The sequence below is a fragment of the Muntiacus reevesi genome, chromosome 2 (genome assembly GCF_963930625.1).
Source record: "Muntiacus reevesi chromosome 2, mMunRee1.1, whole genome shotgun sequence".
Classification (NCBI taxonomy): Eukaryota; Metazoa; Chordata; class Mammalia; order Artiodactyla; family Cervidae; genus Muntiacus; species Muntiacus reevesi.
Window position 1 is genome coordinate 45,086,382 of NC_089250.1, and position 27,982 is coordinate 45,114,363.

Genomic DNA, 27,982 nt, shown 5'->3' on the forward strand with positions numbered 1-27,982 from the left:
TCATCGACTGCTGAGAGGTGAAAAAGAACACTTAGAGCCATAAATCAAATGTCAGGAGGAAGTCTGGTGGAACCATATCAATATCTCACGACATCCGGCGTGCTGGGCACCAAGGGAACGCAGGCCAGACTAGCACTGGCATCCAGGGCGCCGTGCCTGGGGCAGCGGTCAGCAAGCTGGGGGAAACCGGGGGACCCTGGGCTCAGGCCATCCTGATGGCAGCAGATGTGTGTGGAGACCCTGTGGGGAGATGACCCGCAGGACTACAGAGGGGACCCTCCGAGAAGCGGGTGATGGAGGTGGGGGTCTCTGAAGCATGTCCACGCTGTGGAGCGGCTGGTCTGCGTTTGTCCAGTCAGGGAGGAGAGGGAGGCTATCTTAAGAGCTGATGTCCTGCAGCCTCCCTACCACCATCTTCCTCTCATCACGAGGCAAAAGCAGAGTGTTCTAGAAAGTTCTACACTAACAGCAAAAACCGAGAGAGCAGAGAGGCCCTCGGGGGGGCTGCCCAAGCATGGCACCCACTGGATCGGTTTGCTTCCCTGGAGAACCTCTGCACCTTCCAGGGATCTGAGGGAACTTCTGTGGCTGCTGTCTGACTTGTTTGTGGCTGGGCCTTTCTCATCCTTGTGAGGCGGATCATCCACACGTCCAGGGAAGCTCAGGTCAGGTGAGGAGCAGCCTGCGCTCAGCGCGTCTGCCCCTGGGGTCTGCAGCCCCTCCTGGGGCCTCGCCACTCAGGGTGGGTGAGAGGCAGCTGGACAGGGCCTGGGGGACGTTGTCCCAGGAGGAAGGGGGCCAGGAACGGAGGGACAGCGCTGGGGTGGACACCTCTGATCAGTTACTGTCCCCAGTTTTTAGGACTTCCTCCCAGCCTCCTGGGGGGCAGCCATGGCCTCCACATGTGGGAATGAGCAGGCTGCAGGTAGGGTGGGCACTGGGTGCCTAGGGGAGCCCTCGCTGCAGAAACAGGGGACAGGTGTCAGAGGAAGCACTGCTTCTTGGTGTTGCTGACAGACTGCACCCCATCTGTGGACACACATCTGCCATCTGTGGACACTCATCCCATGTCTGTGGATGCATGTCCCCTGTCTGTGGATGCACGTCCCCCGCCTGTGGACAGTCGTCCCCGGTTTGTGGACAGTCGTTCCCCGTCTATGGACACACGTCCCCCATCTGTGGACACACGTCCCCCATCTTTGGACAGTCATCCCCCCGTCTGTGGACACATGTCCCCCATCTTTGGACAGTCGTCCCCCATCTGTGGACATGCTACCCCCATCTGTGGACACTTGTGCAACTCTGTAGGGACTATAGCGGGGACCTGGACCCTCTGCAGTGGTCCTGAGTCGGCAGCTCTCTTCATCTGAGCTCCCCTGGGCTCCCCACACTCACCGTCCATCCTTCCTTCATTGTGAGCTGACGCTGGAAGCCGCCCCACAGAACATTCCAGACAGCTGGCTCCCAGACCTCCATCTCAAAGGTGTCACCAGCCAAGTTCACACGAGGGTCCTCAGTGCTGCCAGCTGTCTGCAGAGGTGTGGATGGTCATGGCAGTTTGGAACTCTTCCAACTCCAAGAGCAAGTAGACAGAAGCACATTTTTTGAAAGCTTTGCATGAACAGGAGTGTGGCCAAAGGCCCTGGTGGAGCCTCCCTGGGTTCTCTGCTCTGAGGCCCCCATGCCGAGGCCTCTGTGCTCACACCTCACTGGACCGGGGCCAGAAGGAGGCCCTGCACCCAGGCCAGTGCCTGTCCGTCATCTGCTTGTCTTTCTTCTGTCTTCCCAGAAATAGTGACGAAGCCTGTGGGGAGCGCATGGCCTTCACTGAACCCTTCAGTGCAACTTATCGAGGGTCAGCCAACCTTAGACATCTGGTCAGGGTGGAAACAAGTGTGAAGCAGTTAAGATAAAGGCTGCAGTGTAGCCTACACCTGCCATGGCCTCCTCCTGCCGTGACCCTACCATGGACACTGTCACGGCCCCCCCTATCACAGCCCCTCCTACAGTGGCCCCTGACTGGAGCTGAGATGGCCAGTGCACCCCTAGGGGCTGGCCCTCGGCTCCCAGAAGACGCACCACATCGCCTTTGTTTCTACAAAATGCAGAAGCCACAGCGTGGAGCCCACATCTGGAGAGGGGCACCCTCGCCCTTGTGTCCAAGTCACCTCAAAGCCGCCCACTTGCCACCCAGGCCTGAGAGCTCTGGATGGAAAGTGGAGGTCAGCGCATCCATGAAAAAGCAGCGCCTGGGAGTCTGGGAGCAGGCAAAGGGGAGAGTTGTTTTTCTGTTCCATTTCACCTCCAAGTTGAATTATTGATCTCAGTGATTTATTTTCACATGAGTCTATTTGAGCGACAGACGCTGCTCAGGCAGCGCCTGCAGAGGAGCCAGAGACGCTGGTAATTAAGGACCCGCGGGATCGCAGAGCCGCGGGGATTACCTGCTCGCTGGAGTGAGTGCAGACTCTGGGATTAGGACCAAGAGCAATCGTTTCTTCCAGTTTCTTAAATTACACTTCACTTCTCAGGAAGGCTTAAGATCCGGCCCACTGGTTCCAGAAGAACTTGATTTAACCACCTTCCACCATCTGGGGAGCAGGGCCCAGGTCCGGGGACAAGGTCCCAGGGGTGGAGGATGCAGGAAAGTTTTAGGGGTCTCAGGGAGCAGGGCAGGATGGTGGGGGGGCAATGGGGGATGCTGACAAGTCCCTGATGTGACTGCAAAGGGCAAGATGGTCTCCAATTTCCCCTCCTCCTCCTCACATAGTGGGCGGGAGGAGCTTCAGCTGACCCCTGGCTGAAGAGGGCCTACCCTGGGCTGTACCGACACCAGTGACCATGACGCCCACTCTCCCAGGGACGTTTGCTCACAGGAACTTGTAGCTTATCTTCCAATGCAGACAACGCCCCACCTAAGGCTCAGTTCAAGAATTGTAAACATGGTCACCTAGAACATTTCCATCACCAGGTGCCGTGGAGATCACCATCAGACTCTCACCCAGCCTGACAACCAACCGCATCCTCTTTGCTTGTTTCCAGTACTTGGCCCAGCACTTGGTCCACAACAGCCCCACTAACACTTGCTGAGTGAATAAGAGCATGATGGAGCCACGGGAAATCACAGGGGAGGGTGACAGGGGTTCCTGAACTCAAGCCTGAGGACCAGGTTGAGGTGAATGAAGAGACGCGCTGGGCTCAGATGTGAGCAGGCAGGACCACAGTGAAGTCAGGACATGGAGGGCAGGCAGGATGAGCTGGCCAGACAGACGGTACATCCAGAGTCAGATCAGCAGAAGTTGGGACCTGCGGGGGCACTGCCAGGAGCAGAGGAGGAAACAGGCCTGAAAACAGATGTGAGAAACGCAGAGGGTGGGAGGTAGAGAAAGAGGAAGATTCGCCTCAGACAGAGCATCCCTGACTGTACAGCCACAACCTCAGCTAACCCCAGAAGGGGATCTGGACCTGGAAGCCACAGCCCATGTCTCAGCCCGCTTCCCACACCCTAAACTGCGAACACAAGTGCTCAGGGCAAAAACCATCATGAGTCATTTTACCAAAGTCTCTGTTGCTGGGACAACAGTCATTGGTACTGGGACATTTCAAAAAACTTCTGAAATTTTAAATCTAAGCCAGAAACAAACCAAAAAATAAAAAAGAATCACTGCTAATTGCTGCTGATTGTACCACTGATGAGGGTGAAAGAGAAGAGTGAAAAAAACTGCCTTAAAACTCAACATTCAAAAAACTAAGATCTTGGCTTCCAATTCCATCAGGTCATGGCAAATAGATGGGGAGAAAGTGGAAACAGTGACAGATTTTATTTTCTTGGGCTCCACAATCACTGTGGATGGTGACTGAATCCATGAAATTAAAAGACACTTGTTCCTTGGAAGGAAAGCAATGACAAATTTGCACAATGTATTAAAAAGCAGAGACTTCACTTTGCCAACAAAGGTCCACATAGTTAAAGCCATGGTTTTTCCAGTAGTCATGTAAGGATGTGAGAGTTGGACCATAAAGAAGGCTGAGCACCAAAGAATTGATGCTTTTGAACTGTGGTGTTGAAGAAGGCTCTTGAGAGTTCCTTGGACAGCAAGGAGATAAAACCAGTCAATCCTAAAGGAAATTAGTCCTGAATATTCATGAGAAATGCTGATGCTGAAGCTGAAGCTCCAATACTTTGGCTGCCTGATAGGAAGAGCCAACTCATTGCAAAAGACCCTGATGCTGGGAAAGATTGAAGGCAAGAGGAGAAGGTGATGACAGAGGATGAGATGGTTGGGTAGCATCCCTGATTCAATGGACACGAATCTGAGCAAACTGTGGAAGATGGTGGAGGACAGGGAGGCCTGGCGTGCTGCAGTCCATGGGGTTGCAGAGTTGGACACAACTTAGCGACTGAACAAGAAGTGCCTCTGAACCCCAGCACAACAAGCCACAGCCTGCAGATCCCCTGAACCAGGAGCAGACCCAGGTTCACTACACGTGCCCAGGGGACTCAGGGGCCACCACACCCACCCAGCTGAAAGCAACTGGGACAGAGACCAGTGCTCTATGAGCAAAAATAAGACTGAACAGTCAGGGGCCCAGCTGGAATTAACCCCACGGCACTTGGCAGAGTCTCTGTTTTTTGTTTTGTTTTGTTTTGTTTCCTAAGTTCCCTGCTCAACATCTGCAAAGAGGACTTCCTAGAGGCAGCCTGGGAGACTTCCCCAAACATCTCCCTCAGTCAGACCCCTACAATCACTAAAACCCTGTGGGGCTTACTGCTGGTGGGAGGGGAAATAGTCTAAATCTGAGAGATAGCCTAATTTTATAAAAGAATTACTGCCTGTGTTGTTTTTCCCAGAGGACATCTCAGTCATGGGCCTGATAGTGTTTGATCCTTGCCAAACCAACTGTAATAAACCATGTCTATTTGTAAACCATTTTCATAGCTTTTGCAACTGAGAAAATTAAATTAGGAGAGCACTAGACCTCCCATGCTCTCTCTCCATCTTCTTTTCCCAAAGAGAAAGTTAAAAGACATGACCCAAGCTCAAATCATCCCCCAACTTGCTGATCACCCACAAGAATAAATGGTATGCTCAAAAATTAGTTACCTAGAAATGCAAATTAAGACAGTGAGATAGCACTGCACACCTATTAGCAAGGCCAAAACCGGGATGCTGACAACACCAATGCAGGCAAGGATGTGGACTTGCTGGTGGGACACAAGATGGAGCAGTCACCATGGATGACAGCTTGGTGGTTTCTTACAAACTAAACACACTGTTACCATATGACCCAATTCCTTTGGTATTTCCATAAAGGAGTTGAACACTTATATCCACACACACAAAAAAAAAAACCCTGTTTATAGCAGTTTATTCACAACTGTTGAAACTGGGAAGCAAACAAGACACCCTTCAGTAGGTGGTAGATGAATAAACTGCTACATCCAGACAACGGAACATCACCCTGAGCAAAGAGAAACGAGCCATCAGCCATGCGAAGGCAGGAAGAAAACTTAAATGCATGTCAGTAAGTGAGATGAACCAAGCAGGAGAGGCTGCAGACTATATGACTCCAGCTCTGTGACATCTGGAAGAGGCAGAACTAGGGAGACAGTAAAAGACGAGTGGTTGCCATGGTTACCAGGAAGCGGGTGATGGGTGAGGTGGGGGAGCACACAGGATTTTAGGGCAGTGAAACTACTCTGCACAAACACAGAAATGAAGGACCCTTGTCGTTACACATTTGTCCAAACACATAGAAGGTACAGACCAGAAGAGAAGTCTGATGTAAACTGTGTACTCTGGTGACAATGACGTGTAGGTCCATGAGTTATCACAAACGTGATAACCTGGCAGGGGAGATGCCATGATCCCAAAGGTGAGGGTGTCCACCACACTCTGATGTGGGGACCCCTGCGATGTCCCCCAGTGTGGGAAGCCCAACTGCATGAATTGTGGTGGGGGGGCCATGTCCACGCTTCCCCTGGTCTTTGCAGGCTTAAAGGCGGGTATTGTGGGACTTCCCTAGGGGTCCAGTCATTGAGACTCTGAGCTTCCACTGCAGGGAGTGGGCGTTCAACCCCTGCTTGAGGAACTGATGAGATCCCACAAGCTGCACATGTTGGTCAAAAAAAGAAAATGACAAGTGCACCATCTTTGGGGGATGTTGACGGTGAGGGAGTCTGTGCATGGTGGGGGGTGGCAAGTACACAAAAAAATCTCCATACCTTCCCCTCGATTTTGTTGTGAACCCAAACTGCTCTGAACAATAAGGTCTGTTTTTTTAAAAAATGAATTACATGACAGGATTAGACCAGAGCCATCAGCACAAAATTCAATGACAGGAAATAAACTACAAGGAATTCTATAATGATTTCTTAGTACTGCCTGATATTCACTGTAGATTCTAATTAGTCACCCTACTATTTAATCAGCCTAACTAATGAACCCTGAGGAGAAAGAGACAGACAGCGAGGAGAGCTGGGCCTGCCCACATCTGCGTTGGGCTTCTGTCCTGATGAGTCCACGTTAGACACAGGTGTCCTACTGTCTAGAGCTGCTGCCTTAAGGACACGTGTAAGCTTCCTCCGTCACAGGTCTGCTGACCTGAGACTCATGCCATGTGGAGAGCTGTCCCCCTCTGTCAGTGACCGGAGCTGACGGCATCGCTTGGCCGCTCGGTGTCATCCATATCTGCGACATTCAGAGGTTGAATAGCTCTGGGGCTTGATTTTAACACAAGTAGATAAAGAGCCCCGCACCTTGGCCTTGTGTCTGTGACACGACTCGGGGTCTGTGGTCTGTGCACCCGGGGAGGCCCCGTCCTGCAGGGGACGTGCCTGAGAGCCCTCACAGCATCTCCACAGGAATGGGCTCAACCCCCGGTGCTCTGTCCTCTGTGCTTTGGACACCGGAACCGGGGTTTTTTTTTTAATTCTGTAATGATTTACAATTTTATAGAAGTTTCACAGATTGGATTTCATATAATCCCGTAATAAACATTTTCCCCTCTTCCCTCTCCCCATGGTAACCACTAGTGTTTTCTCTGTGTCTGTGGGTCTGCCTTTTTTGCTTTATTCACTAGTTTGCTATATTTTTTGGATTATTCCACATGTAAGTGATATTATACAGTATTCATCTTTCTCTGGTTTATTTCACTGAGCATAGCGCCCTCCAAATCCATCCATGTTTCTACAAATGGCATTATTCCATTCTTTTTATGGCTGAGTAATAGTCCATCATGTATATGTACAACAGCTTCTTCATCCATTCCTCTGTCAATGGACACTGGGGTTGCTTCCAGATGTAAATACTCAAGTTTTAAAGATGCTGTAGTTCTCCCATATTAGATGACAGTAGAGATTATTTCTCTGAAGAATATTTTGAAATAACAAAAGAAAACCATTTATCACTGTTCCACAGTTTAGTTAGGTAACTCTAAAGACCAAAAATTCTTAACGAGCCCCTTCACATCTTTTGTGGTCTCTGAATAAACCAGAATTCTAGGCACAGAAGCAGTCCCATCATTAGCAGGTCTAGAAAAAAAGGTACGTGGCATTCCGATGACCAGACCACTATGTCCACCCTACTCAGGGTCCTCTTCCTCTCTATCTGCATTGTGACCTCTCACATTGTCCCCATTTTTTTTCATGAAATTATAGAGCCTTATCTTAGCTTTTCCTAAGTTGCTTTAAGAGGCCAAAAAGTACAAACCAATTCATCTCCTCGCTTTTGACTGGTGTCCAAATGGCACGCCATCCCCGCCAAGCTTCCTGCTCCAAACTCCCTCATGGGCTTTCCAAGACTGTGTAACATTTCGGTTTTTCACTGTTCTGACTTTTCTCCTTCCTGGGTCACATCCAGGCCCTTGGCCCCCAGTCATCCACCAGTGAGTGTGGCAATGCCGGGCTCCGTCCTAGATGTTTAATTTGACCCCAAACAGAAGGGCCTTGTGCTGGGCCTTCCCAGGACACTGGAAGTGGAACATTCTCCGTGAACAGCTGAGAGGAGATGGACACACACAACATTGACACTGGCGATGTTCCCACTGGAGGAGAATGTGAGCTCACACCCCTGCCTCCTGTCCTCACCCCAGGCGTCCTGCTGGTGCAGCTGGGACCTGCCCTGGGACCTGCCCTGGGTGCTGGTAAATCTGTCCTCACCCTGGGTGTCCTTGCCCTGGTGCTGTTAAATCTCCCAGGAGAAGCTAGCAGGCGGATGAGGTTGTGACCACGTCACGCCGGGGTGCACACACAGCAGTGGATGGGGTGGAGCTAGTTAACTATGGCATGTGGTGGAGGAGACGCCCCATGGAGGGAGGAGGCAGGCTGGCTGGATGCGTCAGAGGGTCCACACAGCTCTGAAGCTGGAAGAGAAAAAGAAGGCTTGATCCCATGGTGTCACCACCGGACGGGGTGGTGCGACTTCAGTGTAAAGGGGCGACGGCTATAGGAAAGCTTCCCTGGGCCTGGCAGCGTTGAGGGGGTCATTGAGGACTCTGCCACCTGCTCTGGGTCCGTTTCTGCAGCTGCCGAATGGAAGTCAGGCCCACACACACGTTTCCAGAGCCGAAAGCCTTGTCAGCGGGATCATAAACACATCATCCACTCAGGATCTGCCAGCTGCAGCCACCAAGTTCAGGGGGATTGTCACTCGTCTGGAGGAGAGGGAAATGGGGAGACTGCCCTCCCGCCTGCCGGGGCAACTCAGTTCTCCCTGGGCCTCCAGCCCCATACTCAGCAGACGATACATGTCCACACGGTGACCTCCAATGACCTCGGAAATGAGACCTCCCGCGGCACACAGTGCTGACACACAGGCCGATCTTATCAGCTCACCTGCAGCAGAAGGGAAGTTCAGTTCTCCCTCATGTCAATCACCTAGCCTTTGTGCAGCCGACTTCAGCCACCTCCCCTACCTGTCCCACCTGATGGAGCCTTCTTCGCAGAAGCCCGTCTTCCATGGGATCTCACATCTCTCCTTTGTTTGCTCTCCCTTCCCCGATGACCGCCAGCCCCTCCAGCCAGCCCTGCCTGGACCCCAGATGCTGTCTTCTGTTTTGCATTTATGTTTCAAGAAAGACATTGTCCCACCGACAATCCACGAAACGTCGGCGACTGCAGTCTGTTATCCAAGCTACAAGGCCATCTGGACTTCCTGCTGAAAAGGTTGGACATGGTTTTAGGCAAGATTTTTATCAGATCCATGAGGAAAACAAAGTCTCGAATGCATTACCGTCTTCCAAGGTTGGTGTCAGATTTTTTTCCCCTTGTCAGTTGCAAAACAAAGCGCAAAAAGATGACAAACCCAAGGAGCTGAGAATGAAGATACGCATCTCCAGAGGAAGCTTTGTCAAAGGCAGTGGAGGATAAACAAAAAATAAATTAGTTCTGGTTTTATCAGAAACTGGACAGACCTCCACTGGCATAATAGTCTCTGTGGCATCTCCAAGCCTTCCCAGGGAGTGCCCTTAGAACGCAAAGGGAAAATCCGAGACGCTCGCAACAAAGGCAGATTGCTCTCCAAAACCTATCAGCAGGTCTTTAAATGTGCACAAAAAGAAAGACAGAGGGGAAGGAAGGAAAACCAGTCCCAGGAAAAGTCAGGCTGCTTAGAAATCTCTTCTTGTTCTCTGTCTGTCTCTCTCTCTCTGTGGATGAGACACAGACTCTTCTAAAAAGGTTCAACTTTTCAGTCAAAAAATGTTGGTTTCTTAGCAACATACCTGCTCCCGAAGGCTGTGGGTTTTTTCTCCCCCCAAGTTATTGAGGAAAATTCTGGATGGTTCTCATGCCAGCATCATCCCCTAACAAGGACCCTCACACGGAGAACGGGCTGCAGCCATGGTACACACACACCTCCGCTCTCAGTCCTTGACCTGGGCCCCCGGTCGCAGACTTGCCAGGAATGGGCTGAGACCTCAAATGGAGGACCGGGGTCACTTCCCCCAGATGCACAATGTCCAGGGGAGGGACGGAGTTTCACCCTGCGGTACAGTCACCACCCCATGAGGGGACACAGGCCCCTCCCCTGCCCCAGGTACAACACGGCCCCGGCAAACACCCGCCTCGTCGTATCAGGAAAAAGAAAACTCCCAGCTCGGTCTGTGTGTCATGATCCCAGATGTCTTCACAGAGAAGGAAGGACCCAGCCTGGCCTCAGAGCCCAGCATTCTGTCTAACCAGGGGATAAGTAGGCTTCACAGTAAAGTGATGGTTGCTGGAAATGTAATTTACAAATTGCTTTCCACTTCTCTCTGGACAGAGGTTTGTTTTGTCTGCTCTGTTCCCACAAGTGCAAGCCCTGGTGCTCTACGTTCTCTTAGTTTAGTTGAGATTCCCTCTGGAACAGGCTGGGAATCTCAGGACAGAAGGATGGACGGATGGGTGTGGTGTGGTGTGGATGGGGAAGCAGAGCATGGTTAAGGGTCAGGGTAAGCGTGGACCCTGTGCTCTGGGCTCAACACCCAGCCCAGCTGAGTGTCCTGGGGACAGTGACCTTGACGAGGAGGCTGAGGGCAGGACCCAGGGATGCTGCATCCATGCAAGGTTAAGGGGGTGGGGCATCCGGGGACCCACCTGAAACCACATGGGACTGACTTCCTGCTGTGGGTCCTGATTCTTGCTGAGTGTGGCGGGGGCACCGGTGAGGGGAGCAACCCTCAGGCCTCTGCGTGTCAGCTGACTGTCCCCAGGTGAGGATCCACCCCGGGCCCCATGTCTTCAGCGGAAGGTGTGGATGGGTGAGGCCCGAGACCCCACGTGGAGCAGCTCCTGACCCTGGGGCGCCAGGGTCCAGTCTGTGCCTGAGGAGTGAGGCAAAGGCCAGGTTCAGTGTCCACACGTGGAGTCAAGAAGGCCGCCAGTCCCAGGCAGAGCTGGGCACCCTGTGGAGACTGGACACCAGCCTGTGGCCAAGCAGCTGGGTGGCCAGGCCAGGCTGGGGCAGACACTGACCGCCATGCAGCCTCCCCCCATCCTACCCCTGAGGCCCTGAAGGCTCACCTCAAGCCCTGAGACAGCCGCCAGGCTTTGGGGACCCTGGGCCTGTGGTCCCCGGAGCAGCTCCCAAGTGTCCGCTCTGCCCAGAGGACGCCTGGGAACGCGGACCACAACCGCAACAAGGGCTCTTTGTCCCTCCACCGCCTCTGAGGGCCCTTCATCCACCCGCAGGGGCAGGACGTGAAGACACAGTCCCTTTCACGGAGATAAAGGCCCTCAGTGGGGCGATGCCAAATCCTTTCAGAGTGCAGGTGCCTCTGGCTAAGCACCACCGGACGTGAATCTAGTAAGAACGCACTGTCACCCCAGAGGATCTGCCGTACTTCCAACACACCCCGGGGGCATCGTCTACACAGCCCATTTGTTTTCAGCGAATTTGCAGCATCACCCAACACTCCTGTAGATTCCATGAAAACATTGGGTTTCTGTGTCCTCCAGGCCCATCCACATTGTCGCAGACGCAGGACCCCCCTTTTCATAAAGGTGAACACCACTCCATGGTGTGTGTGTACACGCATCGCGAAGCTGGTCTCGAGTATGTGATCCCTCAGCTTTGTCTGCCTGGGAGACACCCTCTCACCTTCATTTGCAAAGAGCGGCCTTTTTCTTTCCTTGGTGCTTTGAGGCCTGCAAGGTTTCTGCTGAAAAACCCGGTGGGGACCTCATGGGCATCCCTTATCCAGGATGAGTCCCTTGCCTCTTGCTGCCTTTAGAAGCCTCTGTCTGTCTACGACTTTCGCCATGGAATAACCGCATGTCCTGGCATAGACCTCGTCCTGCTCAACCCGCTTCAGATCCTTTGCTTCCTGAGTCTGTGTCTGTTTCCTTCTCCAGACTCAGGAAGCTTTTTTATTGCTGTTTCTTTAAATAAGCTTTCTGCCTCTTGTTCTGCCTTTGCTCTCCTGGGCTCCCCATAATGTGTCCATCAGTCCTTTAACCTTGTCCCATAAATCCCTCTCCTGTCCATCCTTTTTTCCTTTTTTCTCCCCTGGATAGTTCCAAGTGACTTGTCTTTGAGTTCACAGATTTCTCTAGAAAGAGGAATTCTCAAGCAGGTCTGCTGGTGAAGCTCCCTGTTGAGTTTTTTCATCACAGTCATTGTGTTCTCCAGCTCCTGAATTTCTGTTTGGTTCTGTTTAATGATTTCTGTCTCCATTAAGCCCCTTGTTCTGTTCATGAATTGCTTTCCTGGTTTTGTTGAACTGTCTATGTGCATTCTCTCGTAGCTCAGTGAGCTTCTATGAAAACAGTTGTTTTGAATCCTTTGTCAGGAAATTTGTAAATCTCCGGTTTTCCCAGTGCTGTTTACTGGAAACATGTTTTGGTGTCATGGCTTCATGTCCTTCGCGCTCCTGGTAGTCACATCTTGCCTTGGTGTCTGTGAGTTGAAGGGACGGTCGCCCTTTCCAGAATTTAAGGACTGGCTTCAACGGGAAAGCCCTTCACTTGCTGTGGTGCTGGGCACCAGCTGGTGGCATGCATGGTGGCCGGGGGTGGTGCTGGTTCCCAGAGTGGGAAGCACCAGGCAAAGGGTCCAGGTGTGCATCCCACGGTGCTGCGTGCAGGGTGTGGGGACAATGACCTTCCCCACCCTGGATGTCCAGCTGCCTCTCCCGCCTGTCTCACACAGGAAGCACGCGGTGGTGGATCCCTGGTCTTGGGCCTCCATGAACTTGAAGAATCGCCCAGTCCCAGCTTCAGTCAGGGCTACAGGTGTGCTGTTCAAAGCTAGTTAGCAATTTAACCTACTTTATTTCTTCTTTGGGAACTGATTCTCATGGTAAAGAGATGAGATTAGGGTCCAAGTCACGAGACGAAGGGTCTGAGAGCTCAGCATTCGGAGAACGGCATTGAAATCCTGGTAATTTTTTGGAACAGGTGTGAGGCTCCCTTGCTATTCAAGCAATAGCTAAACAACCGCTTCCAAATTTAACAAAAGCTAAGAAAGTAAACTCCGCTTCCTCTGAGGGGCTGCGCTCCCCACAGAGAGCCCTTCCCTCTCGATGCACAGCAGTGATTCTTCTTGTTTACGTCGTCTTCGATCCAGACGAGCTCAAACAGCCATGAATCAGCCCCAAACAGAGGCCCTCATCTGTGCACGTCCTCATGTTTTCACACTAATGAGAATTTAAAGATTCTAATTAGACCCAGATGCAAAATATCTCCCTGAGAAAGCACCAGTGCAACAAAAACAGAAATATCACAATTTCCAACGTGGTTTTAGTTTTCCTCTACATGTTTATTGTATTGAAGTTAATTGTTTAAACAGTAACTGATGTTAACATGTTTAAATGAATGTGTCTATATCTCACCATTCAGATAATTGTGAGTAACTACAATTTACCTAATCGATATGTAGATATGCTGGCATTTGTGCACACAACCTCAACTCCCAATTGTTCAAGATAATGAACACGGGGTTTCCTTACGTCTCTTTGGCTTATTGGTCTGTGGACAGGTGACCACGGTGGCCACCTCTAGGACTACGTGTGGGTGAAGGGAATGGGCTACCCTGGGCACTCAGCTCCAGGCAGGCCCCCAGCCCTGGGGGGATATTGAGTCAGGGGCTCCTTCAGACAGAGGACCCCGTCTGACTCATCTCTGGATTTCAGAAGCTTGAAATCAGACTTGAAACCCACTAGTGTCTTGCTCAATAAATTTTGATTAATTTCTCTGCCCTGGGGTGGGGGTTTGGGGGCGCTCTAGAGGCCCCAAAGGCAACATACACTTTGACTGGGTTTTGTGGGGGTGGGGGAGTGGTGTGTGTGTGGGATGGGGGTCTTGGGGTGGGGGGCTGAGGAGGGTGGGGATGTTGGAGTGGGTGTGTGTGGAATGAGGGGTGTGTGGGGTGAGGGTGTGTGTGGAGGGTGGGGGTGTGTGTGGAGGATGGGTGTGTGTGTGGTAGGTGTGTGTGTGTGTGGAGGATGGAGGTATGTGTGTATGGGTGTATGTATGGGGTGGGGTGTGTGGGGAGTGTGTGTGTAGGGTAGGGATGTGTGTGGAGGATGGGGGTGTTGGGGTGGGTGTGTATGTGTGTAGGTGGGTGTGTTTGAGGTGGATGGGTGTGTGTTGTGGGGTGGGAGTGTGTGTGGGGTCGGTATGTGTGGGGTGGGGTGTGTGGCGGGGTGTGTGTGTAGGGTAGGGGTGTGTGTGGAGGGTGGGGGTGTTGGGGTGAGGGTGTGTGTGTGGTGTGGGGGTGTGTGTGTGAAGGGTGGAGGTCTGGGGTGGGTGTTTGTGTGAAGGGTGGGTGTGTGGGGGTTGGGGTGTGTGAGAGTGGGTATGTGTGGAGGTTGGGAGTGTGTGTGTGTATGTGTGTGGGGTGGGTGTGTGTGTGGAGGGTGGGGGTGTTGGGGTGGGGTGTGTGTGGAGGGCGAGTGTGTGTGGGGCGGGGGTGTGTGTGGAGTGAGGGGGGATGTGGGGTGGGGATATATGTGGAGTGGGGGGGTGTATGGGGTGGGGGTGTGTGTGGAGGGTGGCTGTGTGTGGGGTGAGGGTGTGTATGGAGGTTGGGTGTGTGTGGGGTGGGGGTACGTGTGGGGCGGGGATGTGTGTGGGGTGGGGGTGTGTGTGGTGTGGGAATATGTGCAGAATAGTGCTGTGTGGGGGGTAGGTGTGTGGGGGTGTGTGTGTGAGTGTGTGAGAGTGGGTGTGTGTGGGGGGGTGTGTATGTGTGTGGGGTGTGTATGTGTGGAGGGTGGGTGTGTGTATGTGTGTGGGGTGTGGGTGTGTGTGGGTGGGTAGGTGGGTGTGGGGTGTGTATGTGTGGGGAGGTGTTTGTGTGTGTATGTATGTAGGTGGGTGGGGATGTGTGGGGGGGAAGTGGGGGGGGTGTGAGTGTGGGTGGGTGTGTATATGTGTGTGTGGGTGTGTATGTTGGGAGGGGGATTTGGACACTGCTATTGCCAAGATGACCAGGAAGGGGCCGCTCGGGCACCAGGCTGATAAGCTCGATGTTTGTCAGTGACCCAAGAACACCTGGCCCGAGGCTGACAACAGGATGGACAAGTCAGAAAGACAAGTGTAGACCAGCCAGGTAGCTGGCAGTACAGTCTGCCTGACTCCAAACCTTCGTGTGATGTTTAAAGGTCTTCCAAACTGAAAAACAACAACAAATGTAAAGGTGATAAAAGATCAGCAAATGGTCTAACTGGTGAGCATCTTCTCACCCCAAATTGCCAAGTTTTCACTAAACCTGGCTGCGTGAAGTTTTGATGTGTGTGTGATTTCTCCTTACAATCGATGGATTCACAGTGCACATCCGTGCCCAGGGGTGTAGGTCAAGTCAATAGACAGCTTTCCGGGCCTCTCAATGTTCACCCATCATCCAGATTCTTTGAAAGCATGCCCAGCAGATGGCATACCTTGGGGTCAGGGTCATCCAGGGAGCAGGGAGGGATGGTCCAGGGGAGTCATGGGCACAAGAGAAGCCGTTTCCGGAATGGCCATCTTGACTGTCACTGTTCAAGCTCTGTGCCGAGTTCAGAGCTTTTCCATGGTGCCGGGGAACAGTGACAAAGGCCTTCCATTTTTCATACCTTCCTTCAGATTCATTATAGGCATCAGTAATTCAAGATATAGAATAATTGAATCGTTGCACACGTGTTCACCAATCCCTGACTTTGAAATTAATGAGGCTTTATTGCCATTGTCGGTAAACAGGAGCCATGACCAAGGCCCGGAGCCCAGCTTTTCCTTGGACCCAGAGGAGTGTTGAGAGGGAGGCTGGGGAAGATCCTCGCCTGTTCATGTTCATGGGAACCCCTCTGAGCCGTGCCCACCCCCTGGCGGCTTGATGACCATCCCTGCAGCTTTTCTCCAGCCTTCTTGGTTCCGGCCACATGGACGGCCAAGAGCAGACACAAGTCAGCCCCACTCCCTTGACCACTGGCAGCCTGCCTCTGCCTCCAAGTGCCCACCCACCTCATGTGCTATAGACAAGGTGGACAGGAGGGTGAGGGTGCCCCATCCTGCCCTGCCCATATGCAAATCTAACCTTTCTGATATTCCAGCAGCATAAACCCGAAGGCGGGATTTCAGCAGGAAAATATTTACCCACAGCTCTCTCCCTCATAATCTATCGATTTTAATATCCTTCCCACTTTGGCTGAATGTCAATTTTACCCCAAGGACTGCTCCTGCAACACATTTTATTTACTTAGGCTTTTCAAAATATTAGTGTTGGAAATAAGTGGAGTTTGAGTCTTTTGGTGTTCCTATTTAAAGTTTATTTTTCCTATTTGAATAATGCCAGTAATTTGCTTTGGTAATTGGGGCCGGCGGGCAGCATGCAGACCACATACACACAAGTAGCATTGCATTCCTGTTTTCACTGGGAACGCACAGCTCATTAAATGCCGAGCCAACTTCCCCACTTAACCTCTGGAAGCGGAGCCACCTGATGATCACCATCGTTTAACCAGAAGCCAGTCCGCTCTCCTCTGATCACTGCTGTTTCAAGTGTCCAGCCTGTGCCAAATTCTGCACGAACAGCATCAGCGGACCCCAGACAGAGATCGTCAGGCCCTGAAGGGGCTGGGCGACTCTACAGACTCTGCAGACCCCACCCCAGTCATCCCGTCTGCTTCTGTAGAAGAGAAGGGGGCAGGCCCCTGGGTATCACGTTTCCTCCCACTGTAAGCCCCAAGGGAGGCCGTGACCCACTTGGGGAAGACACAGCGACCCTCTCCTGCTACCAGGGACCTTCAGATAAATCACCAGCCGCCAGACATCCTCTTTTTCATATTTAACAAGGAATTTATGTTGCAAACGACGCTTCAGCTCATTATTCAGGATTTTTGCAGTGTGTCTTTAGAGCTTCTCTGCACAGGGCTTTCGATATTGCAAAGCTGGCTTCTCACCCATCCCCACATCCAGCCTCTACTGTCCCACCCAGACCCCACCAGACTCTCCCCTGTCTGCTGTCCTGATGGGCAGACTGCCCACCCTGAGGGTGCCAGGAGGGGCTTCACCACGACTCTCGCTGGGCTTGTGCCCAGGGGCTAAACCAGACCAGACTTGGGGGTCTCTATAGGACCCCTCCCCTCCCCATCAGGACGGACTAGACCAGAAAGCATTGATGCTGCACTGCACAGCCTGAGGGCTGGAAAGACCCCCTCAAAGTTTGCTGTTGGTTGGGCTGCTCGCCTCCACCCTAGGAGACTGAAGGACCTCCACGCAGCCCATGGAGGCACCCTGGAATCTGAACTTACCAAAATAATTCAAGACACAAGCTTGCTTTTAAGCATTTAGCTGCTTCTACCATAAACCAAATGGAGAAAAATCAAATTATCTCAGAGTCTGATTAGTTGGGTTTGCAGTAACCAGAGTTGACTGTATGTATTAAATCTCAAGTGATTAAAACATTAAAAATTCCTAGTGTTAAATTAGACGGTAAGTTTGCGTCTCCCAACGTGAATTCTAAGTTTCTGCCTGGCTTCTAACACACCACGTAATCAACAACAACATTTACACATATAAATCCAACTATGAAGAACTACATGCAGCTGCAAGCATATATGTGATTTAATTAAAGCCAATCACTGAAAATAGTTGCAGTGCCGGGGATGAGGGGATGGGGGGCTGGGGAGATGGGGGACTGGGGTGTGGGGGGTGGAGAGGGTTTGTGAGGGAAGGAGGCCTGAGCACAGAAAGCTCCAGGCTGAGTTCCTTATGAAGCCCAGTCTGTTCATTTCCCAGAAGGTCTGAGGAGACACCTCAGTGCCTTAACAGAGGACATGCACTTTTCCAATGCAGATGGTTATTCACGATTCTCCTCTTCTGACTTTTAAACCCAGAAAAAGTAAGGGTCGTAGTTCAATATATAAACATTTCATAAAATTCCCCCTGGCAAAACTACAAGCAAGACTTTTCAAAGCCACCCTAGAAAGTAATGCTGGTTAAATACCAAAGAAGTGAGACGTCTCAAAGCCGCCCTAGGAAGTGATACTGGTTAAATACCAAAGAGATAAATTTTAACCAGCTAAATACCCCTGTACATCTTAATTAGACTGTCCTCCACCCAGAGTAAGAAAAGTTAAAGAAATCTTTGCTTTTTTCTTTCTACATTCACCTTTATAAAATGTTAATTGAGAAATACGCTTAACATAAATGTCAAGGACCCCTTAAAAGGATAAAGAAAAAAGGCTTGTAGGGAGATGTTTAAAGGAAGGTCTTGATGGAGCGTGGGTGGTTCAGAGGCCAGATGGGGACAGGGTGGGAGGGGGTGCTCAGAGGTGGGGGTGGAGGGCTCTGGACCCCGCCATCCAGGAAGCACCTGAAAAGTCACTGAAGAGAAAGGGTGGTTCCCAGATGTTTGGGTGATTACTGGGTGTTGGGGTGATTGGTTCTGTGACACAGGGAAGAAAGTGGGAACCATCTGTCAGCAGTGTGAGCACCAGACCCCCCCCCCCCACTGAAGAAAGCCTCTGCGAGGTGGGAGGAAGGTGGGGGCAGTCCCCCCCAGGGTCCTGCTTGGGGGCTCATACCCCAGGGCCATGCTGGACCAGAATCGCCGTGGCTGGCTTGCCATCTTGAGGCCGGGGGGTCACGGAGTGGGCAACGGGCCGCGGGCAGAGTGGAGGAGGAAGAAGGCGCTGTCACAAGGTTGCTGCTTGTGTTTTCCAGGAGTTCGCAGACGCCGTGTCCCAGCTGGTCACGCAGAAGTTCCGAGAGCTGGCCGCAGGCCTGGCCTCAGCACACGCCCGCCACAAGGCACTGGCCGGGATTGTCATGACCCGAGGTAACGCCTCCCCATCGGGAAGTGGGGGCAAGCCTGGAAACAGAAACCCCTGCCCATGAAGACACGGAACAGAGCAGACAGTCCGCCCCCTAGAGCCCCAAAGAAGGGTGACCAGAGGGCATGACAGTCCCTTTTCATCAGCCATGTCCCCACAACCTGTGGTCAAGGGGACCGCAGCATCCTGTCTGCAGGAGCTCAGGCAGGGTTGGGCCCCACAGGGAACCCCTTACCCTGAGATTCTTCAGCCCCCCTCTTAGGGTGCACATCACCTGAGCAAGCCCATTGCAGGAGACAGAAGGCAGGCCTTCCCCAGACCCCACCCTTAACCGCTCACAGACGGTGACAGAACAGGTGACAAACAGCTTGTCAAGGCTGCTCTTACCAGCCAGGTTCAAGAAAGTGATGCTTAGTATTAAACCATCAATTTAGGTGAAAACATCTCACTACTAAATAACCTACTAGTAGTAGCCAGCCATCTGGTTATTTGAATTCAACTGTTTCTAGGTGCAAAGTTTGAGGTGAGCTGGTAATGACCTACCAGAGAACAATTACTGTCCAAAAGCATGGGTGTTAGAAGCCAGACAGCTGGCCTGCTTCCCTCTCACTCTAGACACCAGAGACTCCTCCAGGGCCACCGAGTGCAAGGCCTCTGGGGTCGGGGCGGTAGCACAAGGACACTCACTCAGTCTTTCCACGTTGGGAAAACACAAATGAAAATGCCTCCTCCCAGGGTAAGCTGGTGACTAGGACGAAAGACATGAAGAGCTCTGGAATATAAGAATCACTTTATAAGGGTAATGTTCTAAGTCAAAGGCAAGTCTCTTCCATCAGTGACACTTGAATTTGGGGCAGATGCCCCACAGGAACCACCAGCGTTTGGTAACCCTGCCACTCTGCCTTGATAGAATCAAAAATGTCCCAAACTAAGGGCTAAGAGCCCCCCTCCCCATTCCAGATCACTGCTGCTGGAGGCAGCCCTCCATCCACGTGGCCACAGCAGGCAATCCACGTAAAGAAACTAAATGCATGGGTTGACCAAAATGTTCATTTGGGGCTTTCCATAAAATGTTACGGAAAACTGCAAACAAACTTTTTGGCCAACCTAATATAACATGGACTTTCCCAGTGGCTCAGTGGTAAAGAATCCATCTGCCAATGCATAAGCACAGGAGCCATAGGTTCAATCCCTGGGTTGGGAAGATTTTCCCGGAGGAGGGTGTGGCAACCCACTCCAGTGTTCCTGCCTAGAGAATCCCATGGACAGAGGAGTCTGGCGAGCTACATAGGGTTGCAAAGAGTTGGACAGGACTGAAATGACCAAGCACATATGCGTGCAATATTACATGAAAGTGAGACTTTACAAGGTAAACCTGCACTGATTAGTAACTTATGAACATGGAAGGATAAATTACTGAAATTTACTTTCCTGTTATAAAGAGAAGGTTTAATAAACATGTTGATTAAAAAGAGATTAGGAAATATTTTGCAAAATAACTTATAGAAATGTTTTCAAATATTCACTTAAAGGTGATGGGCAATGTGATCATAATTTTAATTCAGTTATCGGAGCAAATGCCTAAGAAACTCTAAAAGGGGGTGCTGTGTCTTTTTCTAGCTTTTGTAACATATATTACAATGTTATAAATTAAGTTTACTTTGAAATAAAACCTGACGTGTCATCCCCTCTATTTTTAGGCAGGAAGCCAAGTCACCCACATCAATTAGCTCAGGAGTGAGACTGATGCCATTTTGTAGCCACTTTAAGAAATACAATGGCAGAAATATATACTTATGAACAGAACAGCTTTTAGTTTTATGAAAACACTGCATTCACTGGGAAAAGCACAGAGAGAAGAGAACTTACAAATGGAAGTTTCCATCCCTGGCCCCAAGCAAACTTGGAGGCAGACATTTTAACCATTTTTAATTTTGCTCTTGTGACTCTAAATACTGTGCTAGTTCTATGTTTCAAGATTTTCTATTATGAATCTTATTAATTGATTCACACTATTAAATATGGATACTATTTTATTTGCCATTTCTGTATCTATAGTATACACTTAACCCTTTGCTTTTCACCCTGTTAGACTGGATGGGGCCTCTTCACTTACCATTTTGTAAATTGGGGCTGGTGGTGTCAACCCTGTCTTCCCCGGGTGACGTCTCTGCATGTGGACGGATTTTTATGTCATTACCGATGACGTTCATACTCTCTTCTGTGTTCTGTGACTTGGCTGTCTCCTCTGTCTCTTCTCTGCCATGAGTTTAAGGCTGAAACCGCCAAGCAGCATCTACACTCAGGATGCTATAAATTGCGTGGCAGAGTCAGGTGACTTGCAGGAAGCTCATAGTTCTCGGTCCAGGGTGGGGACATCTCTGAGGAAAAAGCTTGTCCCCCTGTCGGGTCACATCCATCCTCAAGCCCCCCCCCCCCCACCGCCGCCTCTTGGACCATGTGACACTGAAGGTCAGTCTGAGCAGCTAGACTTCCTTAAACCACTTTTGGGGGGTGGTCATGTGACCTCCAAGCCCTCGCACCTGCGGGGCGCACCGGTATTGGAGTCTCTGCCTGCTGAACCAAGAGTCCCATACCACCCGCCTGGACCACTGTCTCAGCATCCATGCCATCTTCCTTCTGTCTCTAGAAACATCTTTAAAATGTGTAGGACAGAAACTGAATCTCCACGTCTCCAGGAGCTTCTTGACCTGGGTCTGTTGCTCCTGGAAGGGTGAGCTGGGGTGTCTGAGCTCACGCTTGCTTGCCCTGGGTATTTTCCAGGGCTCTTCTCTGCTCTCTCATCCAGTATCTCTGACTAGCAATGTCCTAACTGACATCTGTTTGCAGTGGTTGCCCCACCCCTGCCACGGGAGAGCAGGGTCTTTTTCACTTAAATGCTATGTAATTTCTTAAGACTGTGTAGGTGTGAGCCAGTCACTTTCCCTGACATATTTAAGTCATTTATTTTGTAATTTTTCCTGTATCATTTATTTGATAAATTCCTTCCTTCATTCACATTTTTGTCAAATTTTCAACATTCTCAGCTAACTCCCCATCTTTCACCTTCCTGTTAATCTACCTTTTACTCTGTGTTCCTGGAATTTTGCAGACAAGAATACTGGACAGGGTTGCTCTTCCCTTCTCCAGGGGATCTTCCTGACCCAGGGATCAAATCTGGTTTTCCTATATTACAGGCAGATTCTTAACCATCTGAGCCACCAGGGAAGACTTGCTGTTAATCTACCTTTTGCTCTGTGTTCCTGGAAATTCCCTGTGTATGTGACAGCTCTTCCACTGCCCCGTGTTCTAATTTTTACAAGCTATTGTCCGCAACTCCTGTCTCGTCCTCTGGTTCCTGTTTCTTCAGAGGATGCTCCTCTTGTTTCACTGCCAGCCAGTCTCTTCAGGTTTCTCTGACTCACCAACACATTACTGAGCCTGTCTCTAGTCCCTAACCATAGTGATTCCTCTGTGATCAGTGGCATTTTTCTTTAGTTTCTGTTTTTCCCTTTTATCCGGGTTATGATTTCTGTCTGAACATCCACGTTTGTGAGTAAAATATTGGTCCAGTCATCATAGGCACTGAGCACAGATTTCCCACCTGAACAGAAATGCTGCCCACCCCACTCGCCCTGCTTCCCCCTGCAGGCGCCTCCTTGAGCAGAGTGGGCAGGAGTTGGTCATCCACAAGGGACCACCCGAGGCCGAAGCGAGGAGATGAACCTCCTGCCAGGCGTCCCTCAACCCCACACGTCCTCTCCAGGGGGGCAGCCCCTGGATTAAAATGGGACGCAGGCTCTGCCTGCCCTCAGCCCCACTCAGCATCATGCTTTCTCGGCGGTCAGTGCTGGAAGGCAGGCCCATTCCCAAGCCCTCCACTCCGCAAGTCCTGGCGATCAAGCCCCACCCCCAGCCACGCTCCCCCTGGAACCCCTCCTCCCCACAGGGCTGGAAATGGAGGAGAATCAGAGCCTCTGGACCCAAATCTGGACCGTGTTCCAGAGAAGCCCGGGTCAAGCTCTGCTCTGACGGCGCCCACGCTCCCACGAAGAAGCAATTTCTGAGCTGCTGTTTGTCATGAGTCTCAGTTGATATGAAAATTGTAATTTTGATAGTATTTCACAAACACCAATCAGTTGATTGCCCCAACCCCGAGAAGTGGGAATGGTGGGAGTCTTTATTATTGATTTGAAGAAGTACAGACACCAAGACAAAGAGGCCAGGTGACCCTTGCATCTGATGGGGGGAGGGGGTGTGCAGAGCTAAGATGCAGCCACAGGCTCCAGTCCTTCGTCCACATAGCCCCAGACACAACTCAATGCACGGTGCTGAAGATCTGTCCATGCAACTGCTTAGTTCTAAGGTTATGAAAGAGCCAAAAAAGGGGTTCCCTGGTGTATATTTTTAGAAGTTTACATTTAAACCTGTCTTTTGCCAGCCTGGCCTGCAAAAGTTAGAAGCTTTGGTTTCACTCTTTCCCATTTAAGTTAACATGCAGCTTTAAACATACGTGAATGCCTGGGATTTATACCCGCCCTGAAAAAACACACCTCCTTGAAGTTGGGCAGTGGAGAGGACAGCCCAGGACAGCCCTGTCCAGAATGCCAGGCCCTCTGGGCAGCGGCCAGGCCTGTCTTCTCCGGGAAAATTGGAAGTGTTGATGAGCTCAGCATTGAAACTTTCAGAGTCATGAGATGTTAAGAGATGTAAGAGGTGCTTTGTTGTGTGCATTTTGCTCAGGTGAGTGAGGAGGTGGAAAGTCAGGCCGGACTCCGGATCAAGAAGAACTGGCACTTAAACATTGCTTTCCCACTGGCACTCGATAGATCCTAACAGATCAAATACAGTTGAGACTTCTTTCCATCACCAGGAGCACAAGGGAACGTCCACCTTCACAGAAGCCTCACAGAGGCAGGATTCAAGGATTTTGTCCCCATATTCCCAAACGCTTTCTTTCCCTCTTTTCCCTGAGTGACTGGCAGTTGCTTCGATAGTAAAATTAAATGTGGGGTGTTTTATTTATGCCCAGGAGGACGCAGGAGGGATGAATAGGAACAAATGAACTGAACAGAAGCCCCGCTCTGTGGTGAAAGATGGTAAATAATGAACTGGATTTCAAGGAATCAGTCATAATAACTGTTCAGTTGACGAAATATCTTCGTGGAGACACAGGGCACATTGAGATTCCAGGGGGTGGACACCTCGCAACGAGGAGTGTGACGGACAACTGATTTTAAATCTGGGGTTTAAACTGTTAGTTTAAACCACAAAATGCAGGATAGATTTACCACGGACCCCACATAGCATGCGTGCTTACTTATTTATGGTAAATGTCTCCCCTTAAAATGGAGCAAGAAAGACATGAGGACCACCCACCCCACTCTTGGCTCACACACAAATGAACAGGAGTTTAGTCTAGAAGAATTAACCAGGTCCCACTGGGTCGGAGCTCAACCAGGTTATAGGCAGCAGCCCTGACCGTGGGCTACATCCCAGAAATGTCTGTGTCCACCTGCATCAGGAAGGCAGCATGTGTCAGGAGTACATGAAGAAGGGAAGATGACTGAACCTGGGCCATGTTCTTCTGAGATAAGGCTCTCCCATCAAAGCCATTCAGATGCCACATGAAGATGGTCATCAAGTCATAGCCCAGCATTCAACTGCCCCCAAAGATTTCATGGGGCGGGGGAGGGGGAACCAACTCCCTATCTTCTCTGGAGGCAATAAAACTATCCCCATCTTTTTTCCAGTCTCTAAAATTACAATCTTTTTTTTTTTTCAGTGGAAACATAGCACTAAATTTGTTAGTGAACAAATAACAAAAAACACTAACATCTAGTGTTTGTCTACGTGCCAGGGGTGGCTTTAGGGTGTTTAAACCATGTTATCTTATTCAACAAAATATTCCATGTTCTCCCTAATCATGACCATCAGTTGTCCACACTGGGCACAACTGTTTGTGAAAGAGGCAGCTGGAGGGAGGGAGGAGAGAAAGAAAAGGATAGAAGAAAGGAAGAAGTGTCAGGAAAGCCACGGAATTCATCGGCTCCAATTGCCCCCCACACCCACCAAGGCGGCTGCAGGTCCAAGGATCTTCTGAGGGGTCGGGACTAATTAAAGTTCAAATGAGAAGCTGGGTAAAGCTGTACCTTTGAAGAGCTTTTGATCTTCAGATACATGTACTGGAGGCACGGAGTCATTCCAGGAGGAGCCCTTGGTACCATCTGAATGGGGGCGTGGCTCTCAGGAAAGCCAGGACTCAGGATTTAACCTGGAAATCAGGATCTCAACTTCACCGCAGGTTAGGTTGGCTCAGGGTGGTCTCACAGTCCTGTCTCCTGTTCCGTGGGGCTTTGTGACCCTGCCCCCACGCCCTGGGGTTTAGGGCTCTGGACCCCCATCAACAGGAGCTGCTTTCCTTACTTACATAACAATATCCCTCAGAGATCCCCTTGGACCCGCAAGCTTGGCTAGGAAGCAGCTTGCACGGCCCTGGACAGGACCAGAGGAGACACGTGGGCATCAGGCCCACCCTCAGGGAGTCTTCCAGTTAGGCGGTGATCCTCGGCGTGGACCGGGGGGCAGCAGGGTTCCTGGGTTCCCCAGCACCTTCCGCTGGCTGGCTGACTGGCTATTTATAGATAAACTTGAGGCTCAGGTTGGGGGGAGGGGTGGGGGCAGAGGGGGAGAGCAGACTCAGTTCCCACGGGGAGGGCAGCGGCCACAGGCTCTGATGCCTCCTCTGTCCCCCAGGCCTGGACACCAGGCAAGCCCAAGTCGTCGTCCTGTCCTCGGGGACAAAGTGCATCAGCGGCGAGCACATCAATGACCAGGGGCTGGTGGTCAACGACTGCCACGCAGAGATCCTGGCCAGGCGGGCGCTGGTCCACTTCCTATACGCACAGCTGGAGCTGCACCTGAGGTGAGCATGAGGCCTGCACCTGTGTCCCTCTGTCCTGGCCCCCCCTTGGTCCTGGGCAGCCCAGCACCTGCCAGCGGCCATGCCCTGAAAGCATGCGGCTCCTCACTGGGCCGTCCCAGCGGCGTCTCCCTTGAGGACCCCCTAGGCAGGGGCAGACTCTCGGTGGCCCCGAGCACAGCGGGCATCTTGGCCAGGTCTGCTGTCCCCCACACCCTCTAACACAGGGTCCCAGCAGTCACACAGAGGGGGGACAGACCCAGGGGTGCTGAGCAGACGCACAGGGAACGAGGCCTTCATACACTCGGAAGTTTTATCCGAGCCCCTGATGTTTAGCTTCTCCTCCGTTCCAGGCCCGCGGTGGGTCAGCCAGGGCTAAATGTGGGGAAGAGAGCTGGAGATCTCACCTAACGTGGGGAGGGTTTCTGTCTGAGTATCCAGGTCAAAAATGTTTCCAAACACCCCTGACTCCGGGTGTGTCACCATGGCCCGGGGCCTGGCTGTGGCTGGCTCCCAGCTGCAGGCCGGGGAGGGGGCGGGGGATGAGGACACTCAGACCCCTGCCCTTGGGGGTTGTGGGGAGGGGACCAGCAATGGCTGCAGAAAGCCAGGGCCGGCGTTTACCCCAAGGTTCTGGGGATCCGTGACTGGGGGCCTGGCGCAGAGTAGGTAGGCAGAGAGGCTGGTGGGACACCTCAGGGGTTCCCAGGCTCCGCCTGTGTGAGGAATCCACCAGCAACAGGGCAGGACGTGTGAAACAGCTGGACTCGGAGGAAGGGGGCAGTGACCGGCAGGACAGGGAGTGTGGGCGGGGCCACAGCCGGGCTCCTCCATGCAGGGGGGGCTCCTTCGTGCAGCGAGGCTCCTCCACACGGAGGGGAGCTCCTCCATGTGGGGGGTCGGGGGGGTGTTCCTCCGTGCAGGTGGGCTCCTCTGTGCAGGGGGCTCCTCTGTGCAGGCAGCCAGAGGGGCCCTGAAGAGGGCACGGCCGGAGGGGTCCACGCGCTGAGTTCCTGGGGGCCGCGCCCCTCTGTCCCCATGATCTGACTCAGGGCCCATGATCCCCGACACAGACACACGATCGGGGTCACGGCCCCGAGGAGGCAGCGGCGGGGAGGATGGTGGGGACCAGACCTCAGGGGCTCCACGCGCGGGGTACGGGTACGGTTATGAGCCAAGCCTGGGGGGCCCAGCCCAGGGCTGCGGCTGAACGCCCTCCCGTCTGTCTGCAGCAAGCGGCGCGAGGACAGCGAGCGCTCCATCTTCGAGCGGCTGAAGGAGGGCGGCTTCCGGCTGCGAGATGGCGTCCTGTTTCACCTGTACCTGAGCGCCTCGCCCTGCGGAGACGCGCGCCTGCACTCACCCCACGAGCGCGCGGCCGAGCGTGAGTAAGCGGGCTCCATCACCAGCATCACCAGCATCATCACTGTCACCTGAGTCCTAGTGCTATGTAAAACAGCAAAGAAGAGATTCAGGCAGTACCCACGGGAAAGCCGGGCATCCCTTGGATGTGCCACTGCCAGGTTCAGCCTCTCAGTTTGTTTCTCCCTTCCAAAGAAGACTCAGAGGCCAGTCCAAACTGGACCTCACATTGCCAAGGACCTAGTTGGTAGCACGGCCAGTCACAACCTGAAACCTCTCCAAGTAGTGCAATGACTTTCTTCCCGAGAGATGGCCTCTGGGTGCTATGAATACATAGGAAAGGAACTTCAGTCCTTAGAAACCATGAGAACATATGCCAGGAATTATCTGAGATCTGTAAGAGAAGGTGCCCATGTAAACTCAAATGTCATTTATTGTTCGGTACCTTCAGTGAGGTATGCAAAAGAGTAATGCATTTTCACGAATTCTAAAACTTCTATAGAAACCTTGTAAAGAAGGCATCTACTGTCCATCCATGTCATCGTGTGTGTATCAGTGCTGATATCACTATGATATTTCACATATAATTTGCATGCAAAGCAGTTAAGCATTTCTATAATACAATATAATGCAGACTAAGTGTGCAGAAATATTTAAAAAAGACAAAGTAGTAAAGTTAATCTGTCTTGTTCAAGCTAGTGCTTCATGTAACGGTGGTGTGTGTGGGTGTGGGGGCTCTGGAGAGGAAAGATGGGGAACAAGGCAGTACCCCACCTGCTGGCGTCACTTCTGGATGTAGAGACCCTCCCCCCACCAGACCCTTGGGAGCGGCTCTGGGCTCCCAGGTCCCATCTCAGTCCCTCAGTACCTAGGAGAGAAGTACCCCCAATGTCCCCATTTTTAGATGAAATAACTATCACAGTGGTCTGAAGTAGCTTTTTCAAGGCTACACAGCTGGGAGACCAT

The 27,982-nt window shown here is 51.7% G+C and overlaps 1 protein-coding gene across 1 annotated transcript in view; it reads left to right on the forward strand.

Moving 5' to 3' along the window:
- ADARB2 (adenosine deaminase RNA specific B2 (inactive)) overlaps positions 1 to 27,982 on the forward strand; it is a 222,991-nt gene that overhangs the window by 188,795 nt on the left and 6,214 nt on the right. Inside the window, exons 4-6 of the mRNA XM_065919621.1 lie at positions 18,623 to 18,737; positions 25,489 to 25,657; positions 26,887 to 27,038. Coding sequence (XP_065775693.1) covers positions 18,623 to 18,737; positions 25,489 to 25,657; positions 26,887 to 27,038 — 436 coding nt within the window. The remainder of the gene's footprint in view (positions 1 to 18,622; positions 18,738 to 25,488; positions 25,658 to 26,886; positions 27,039 to 27,982) is intronic.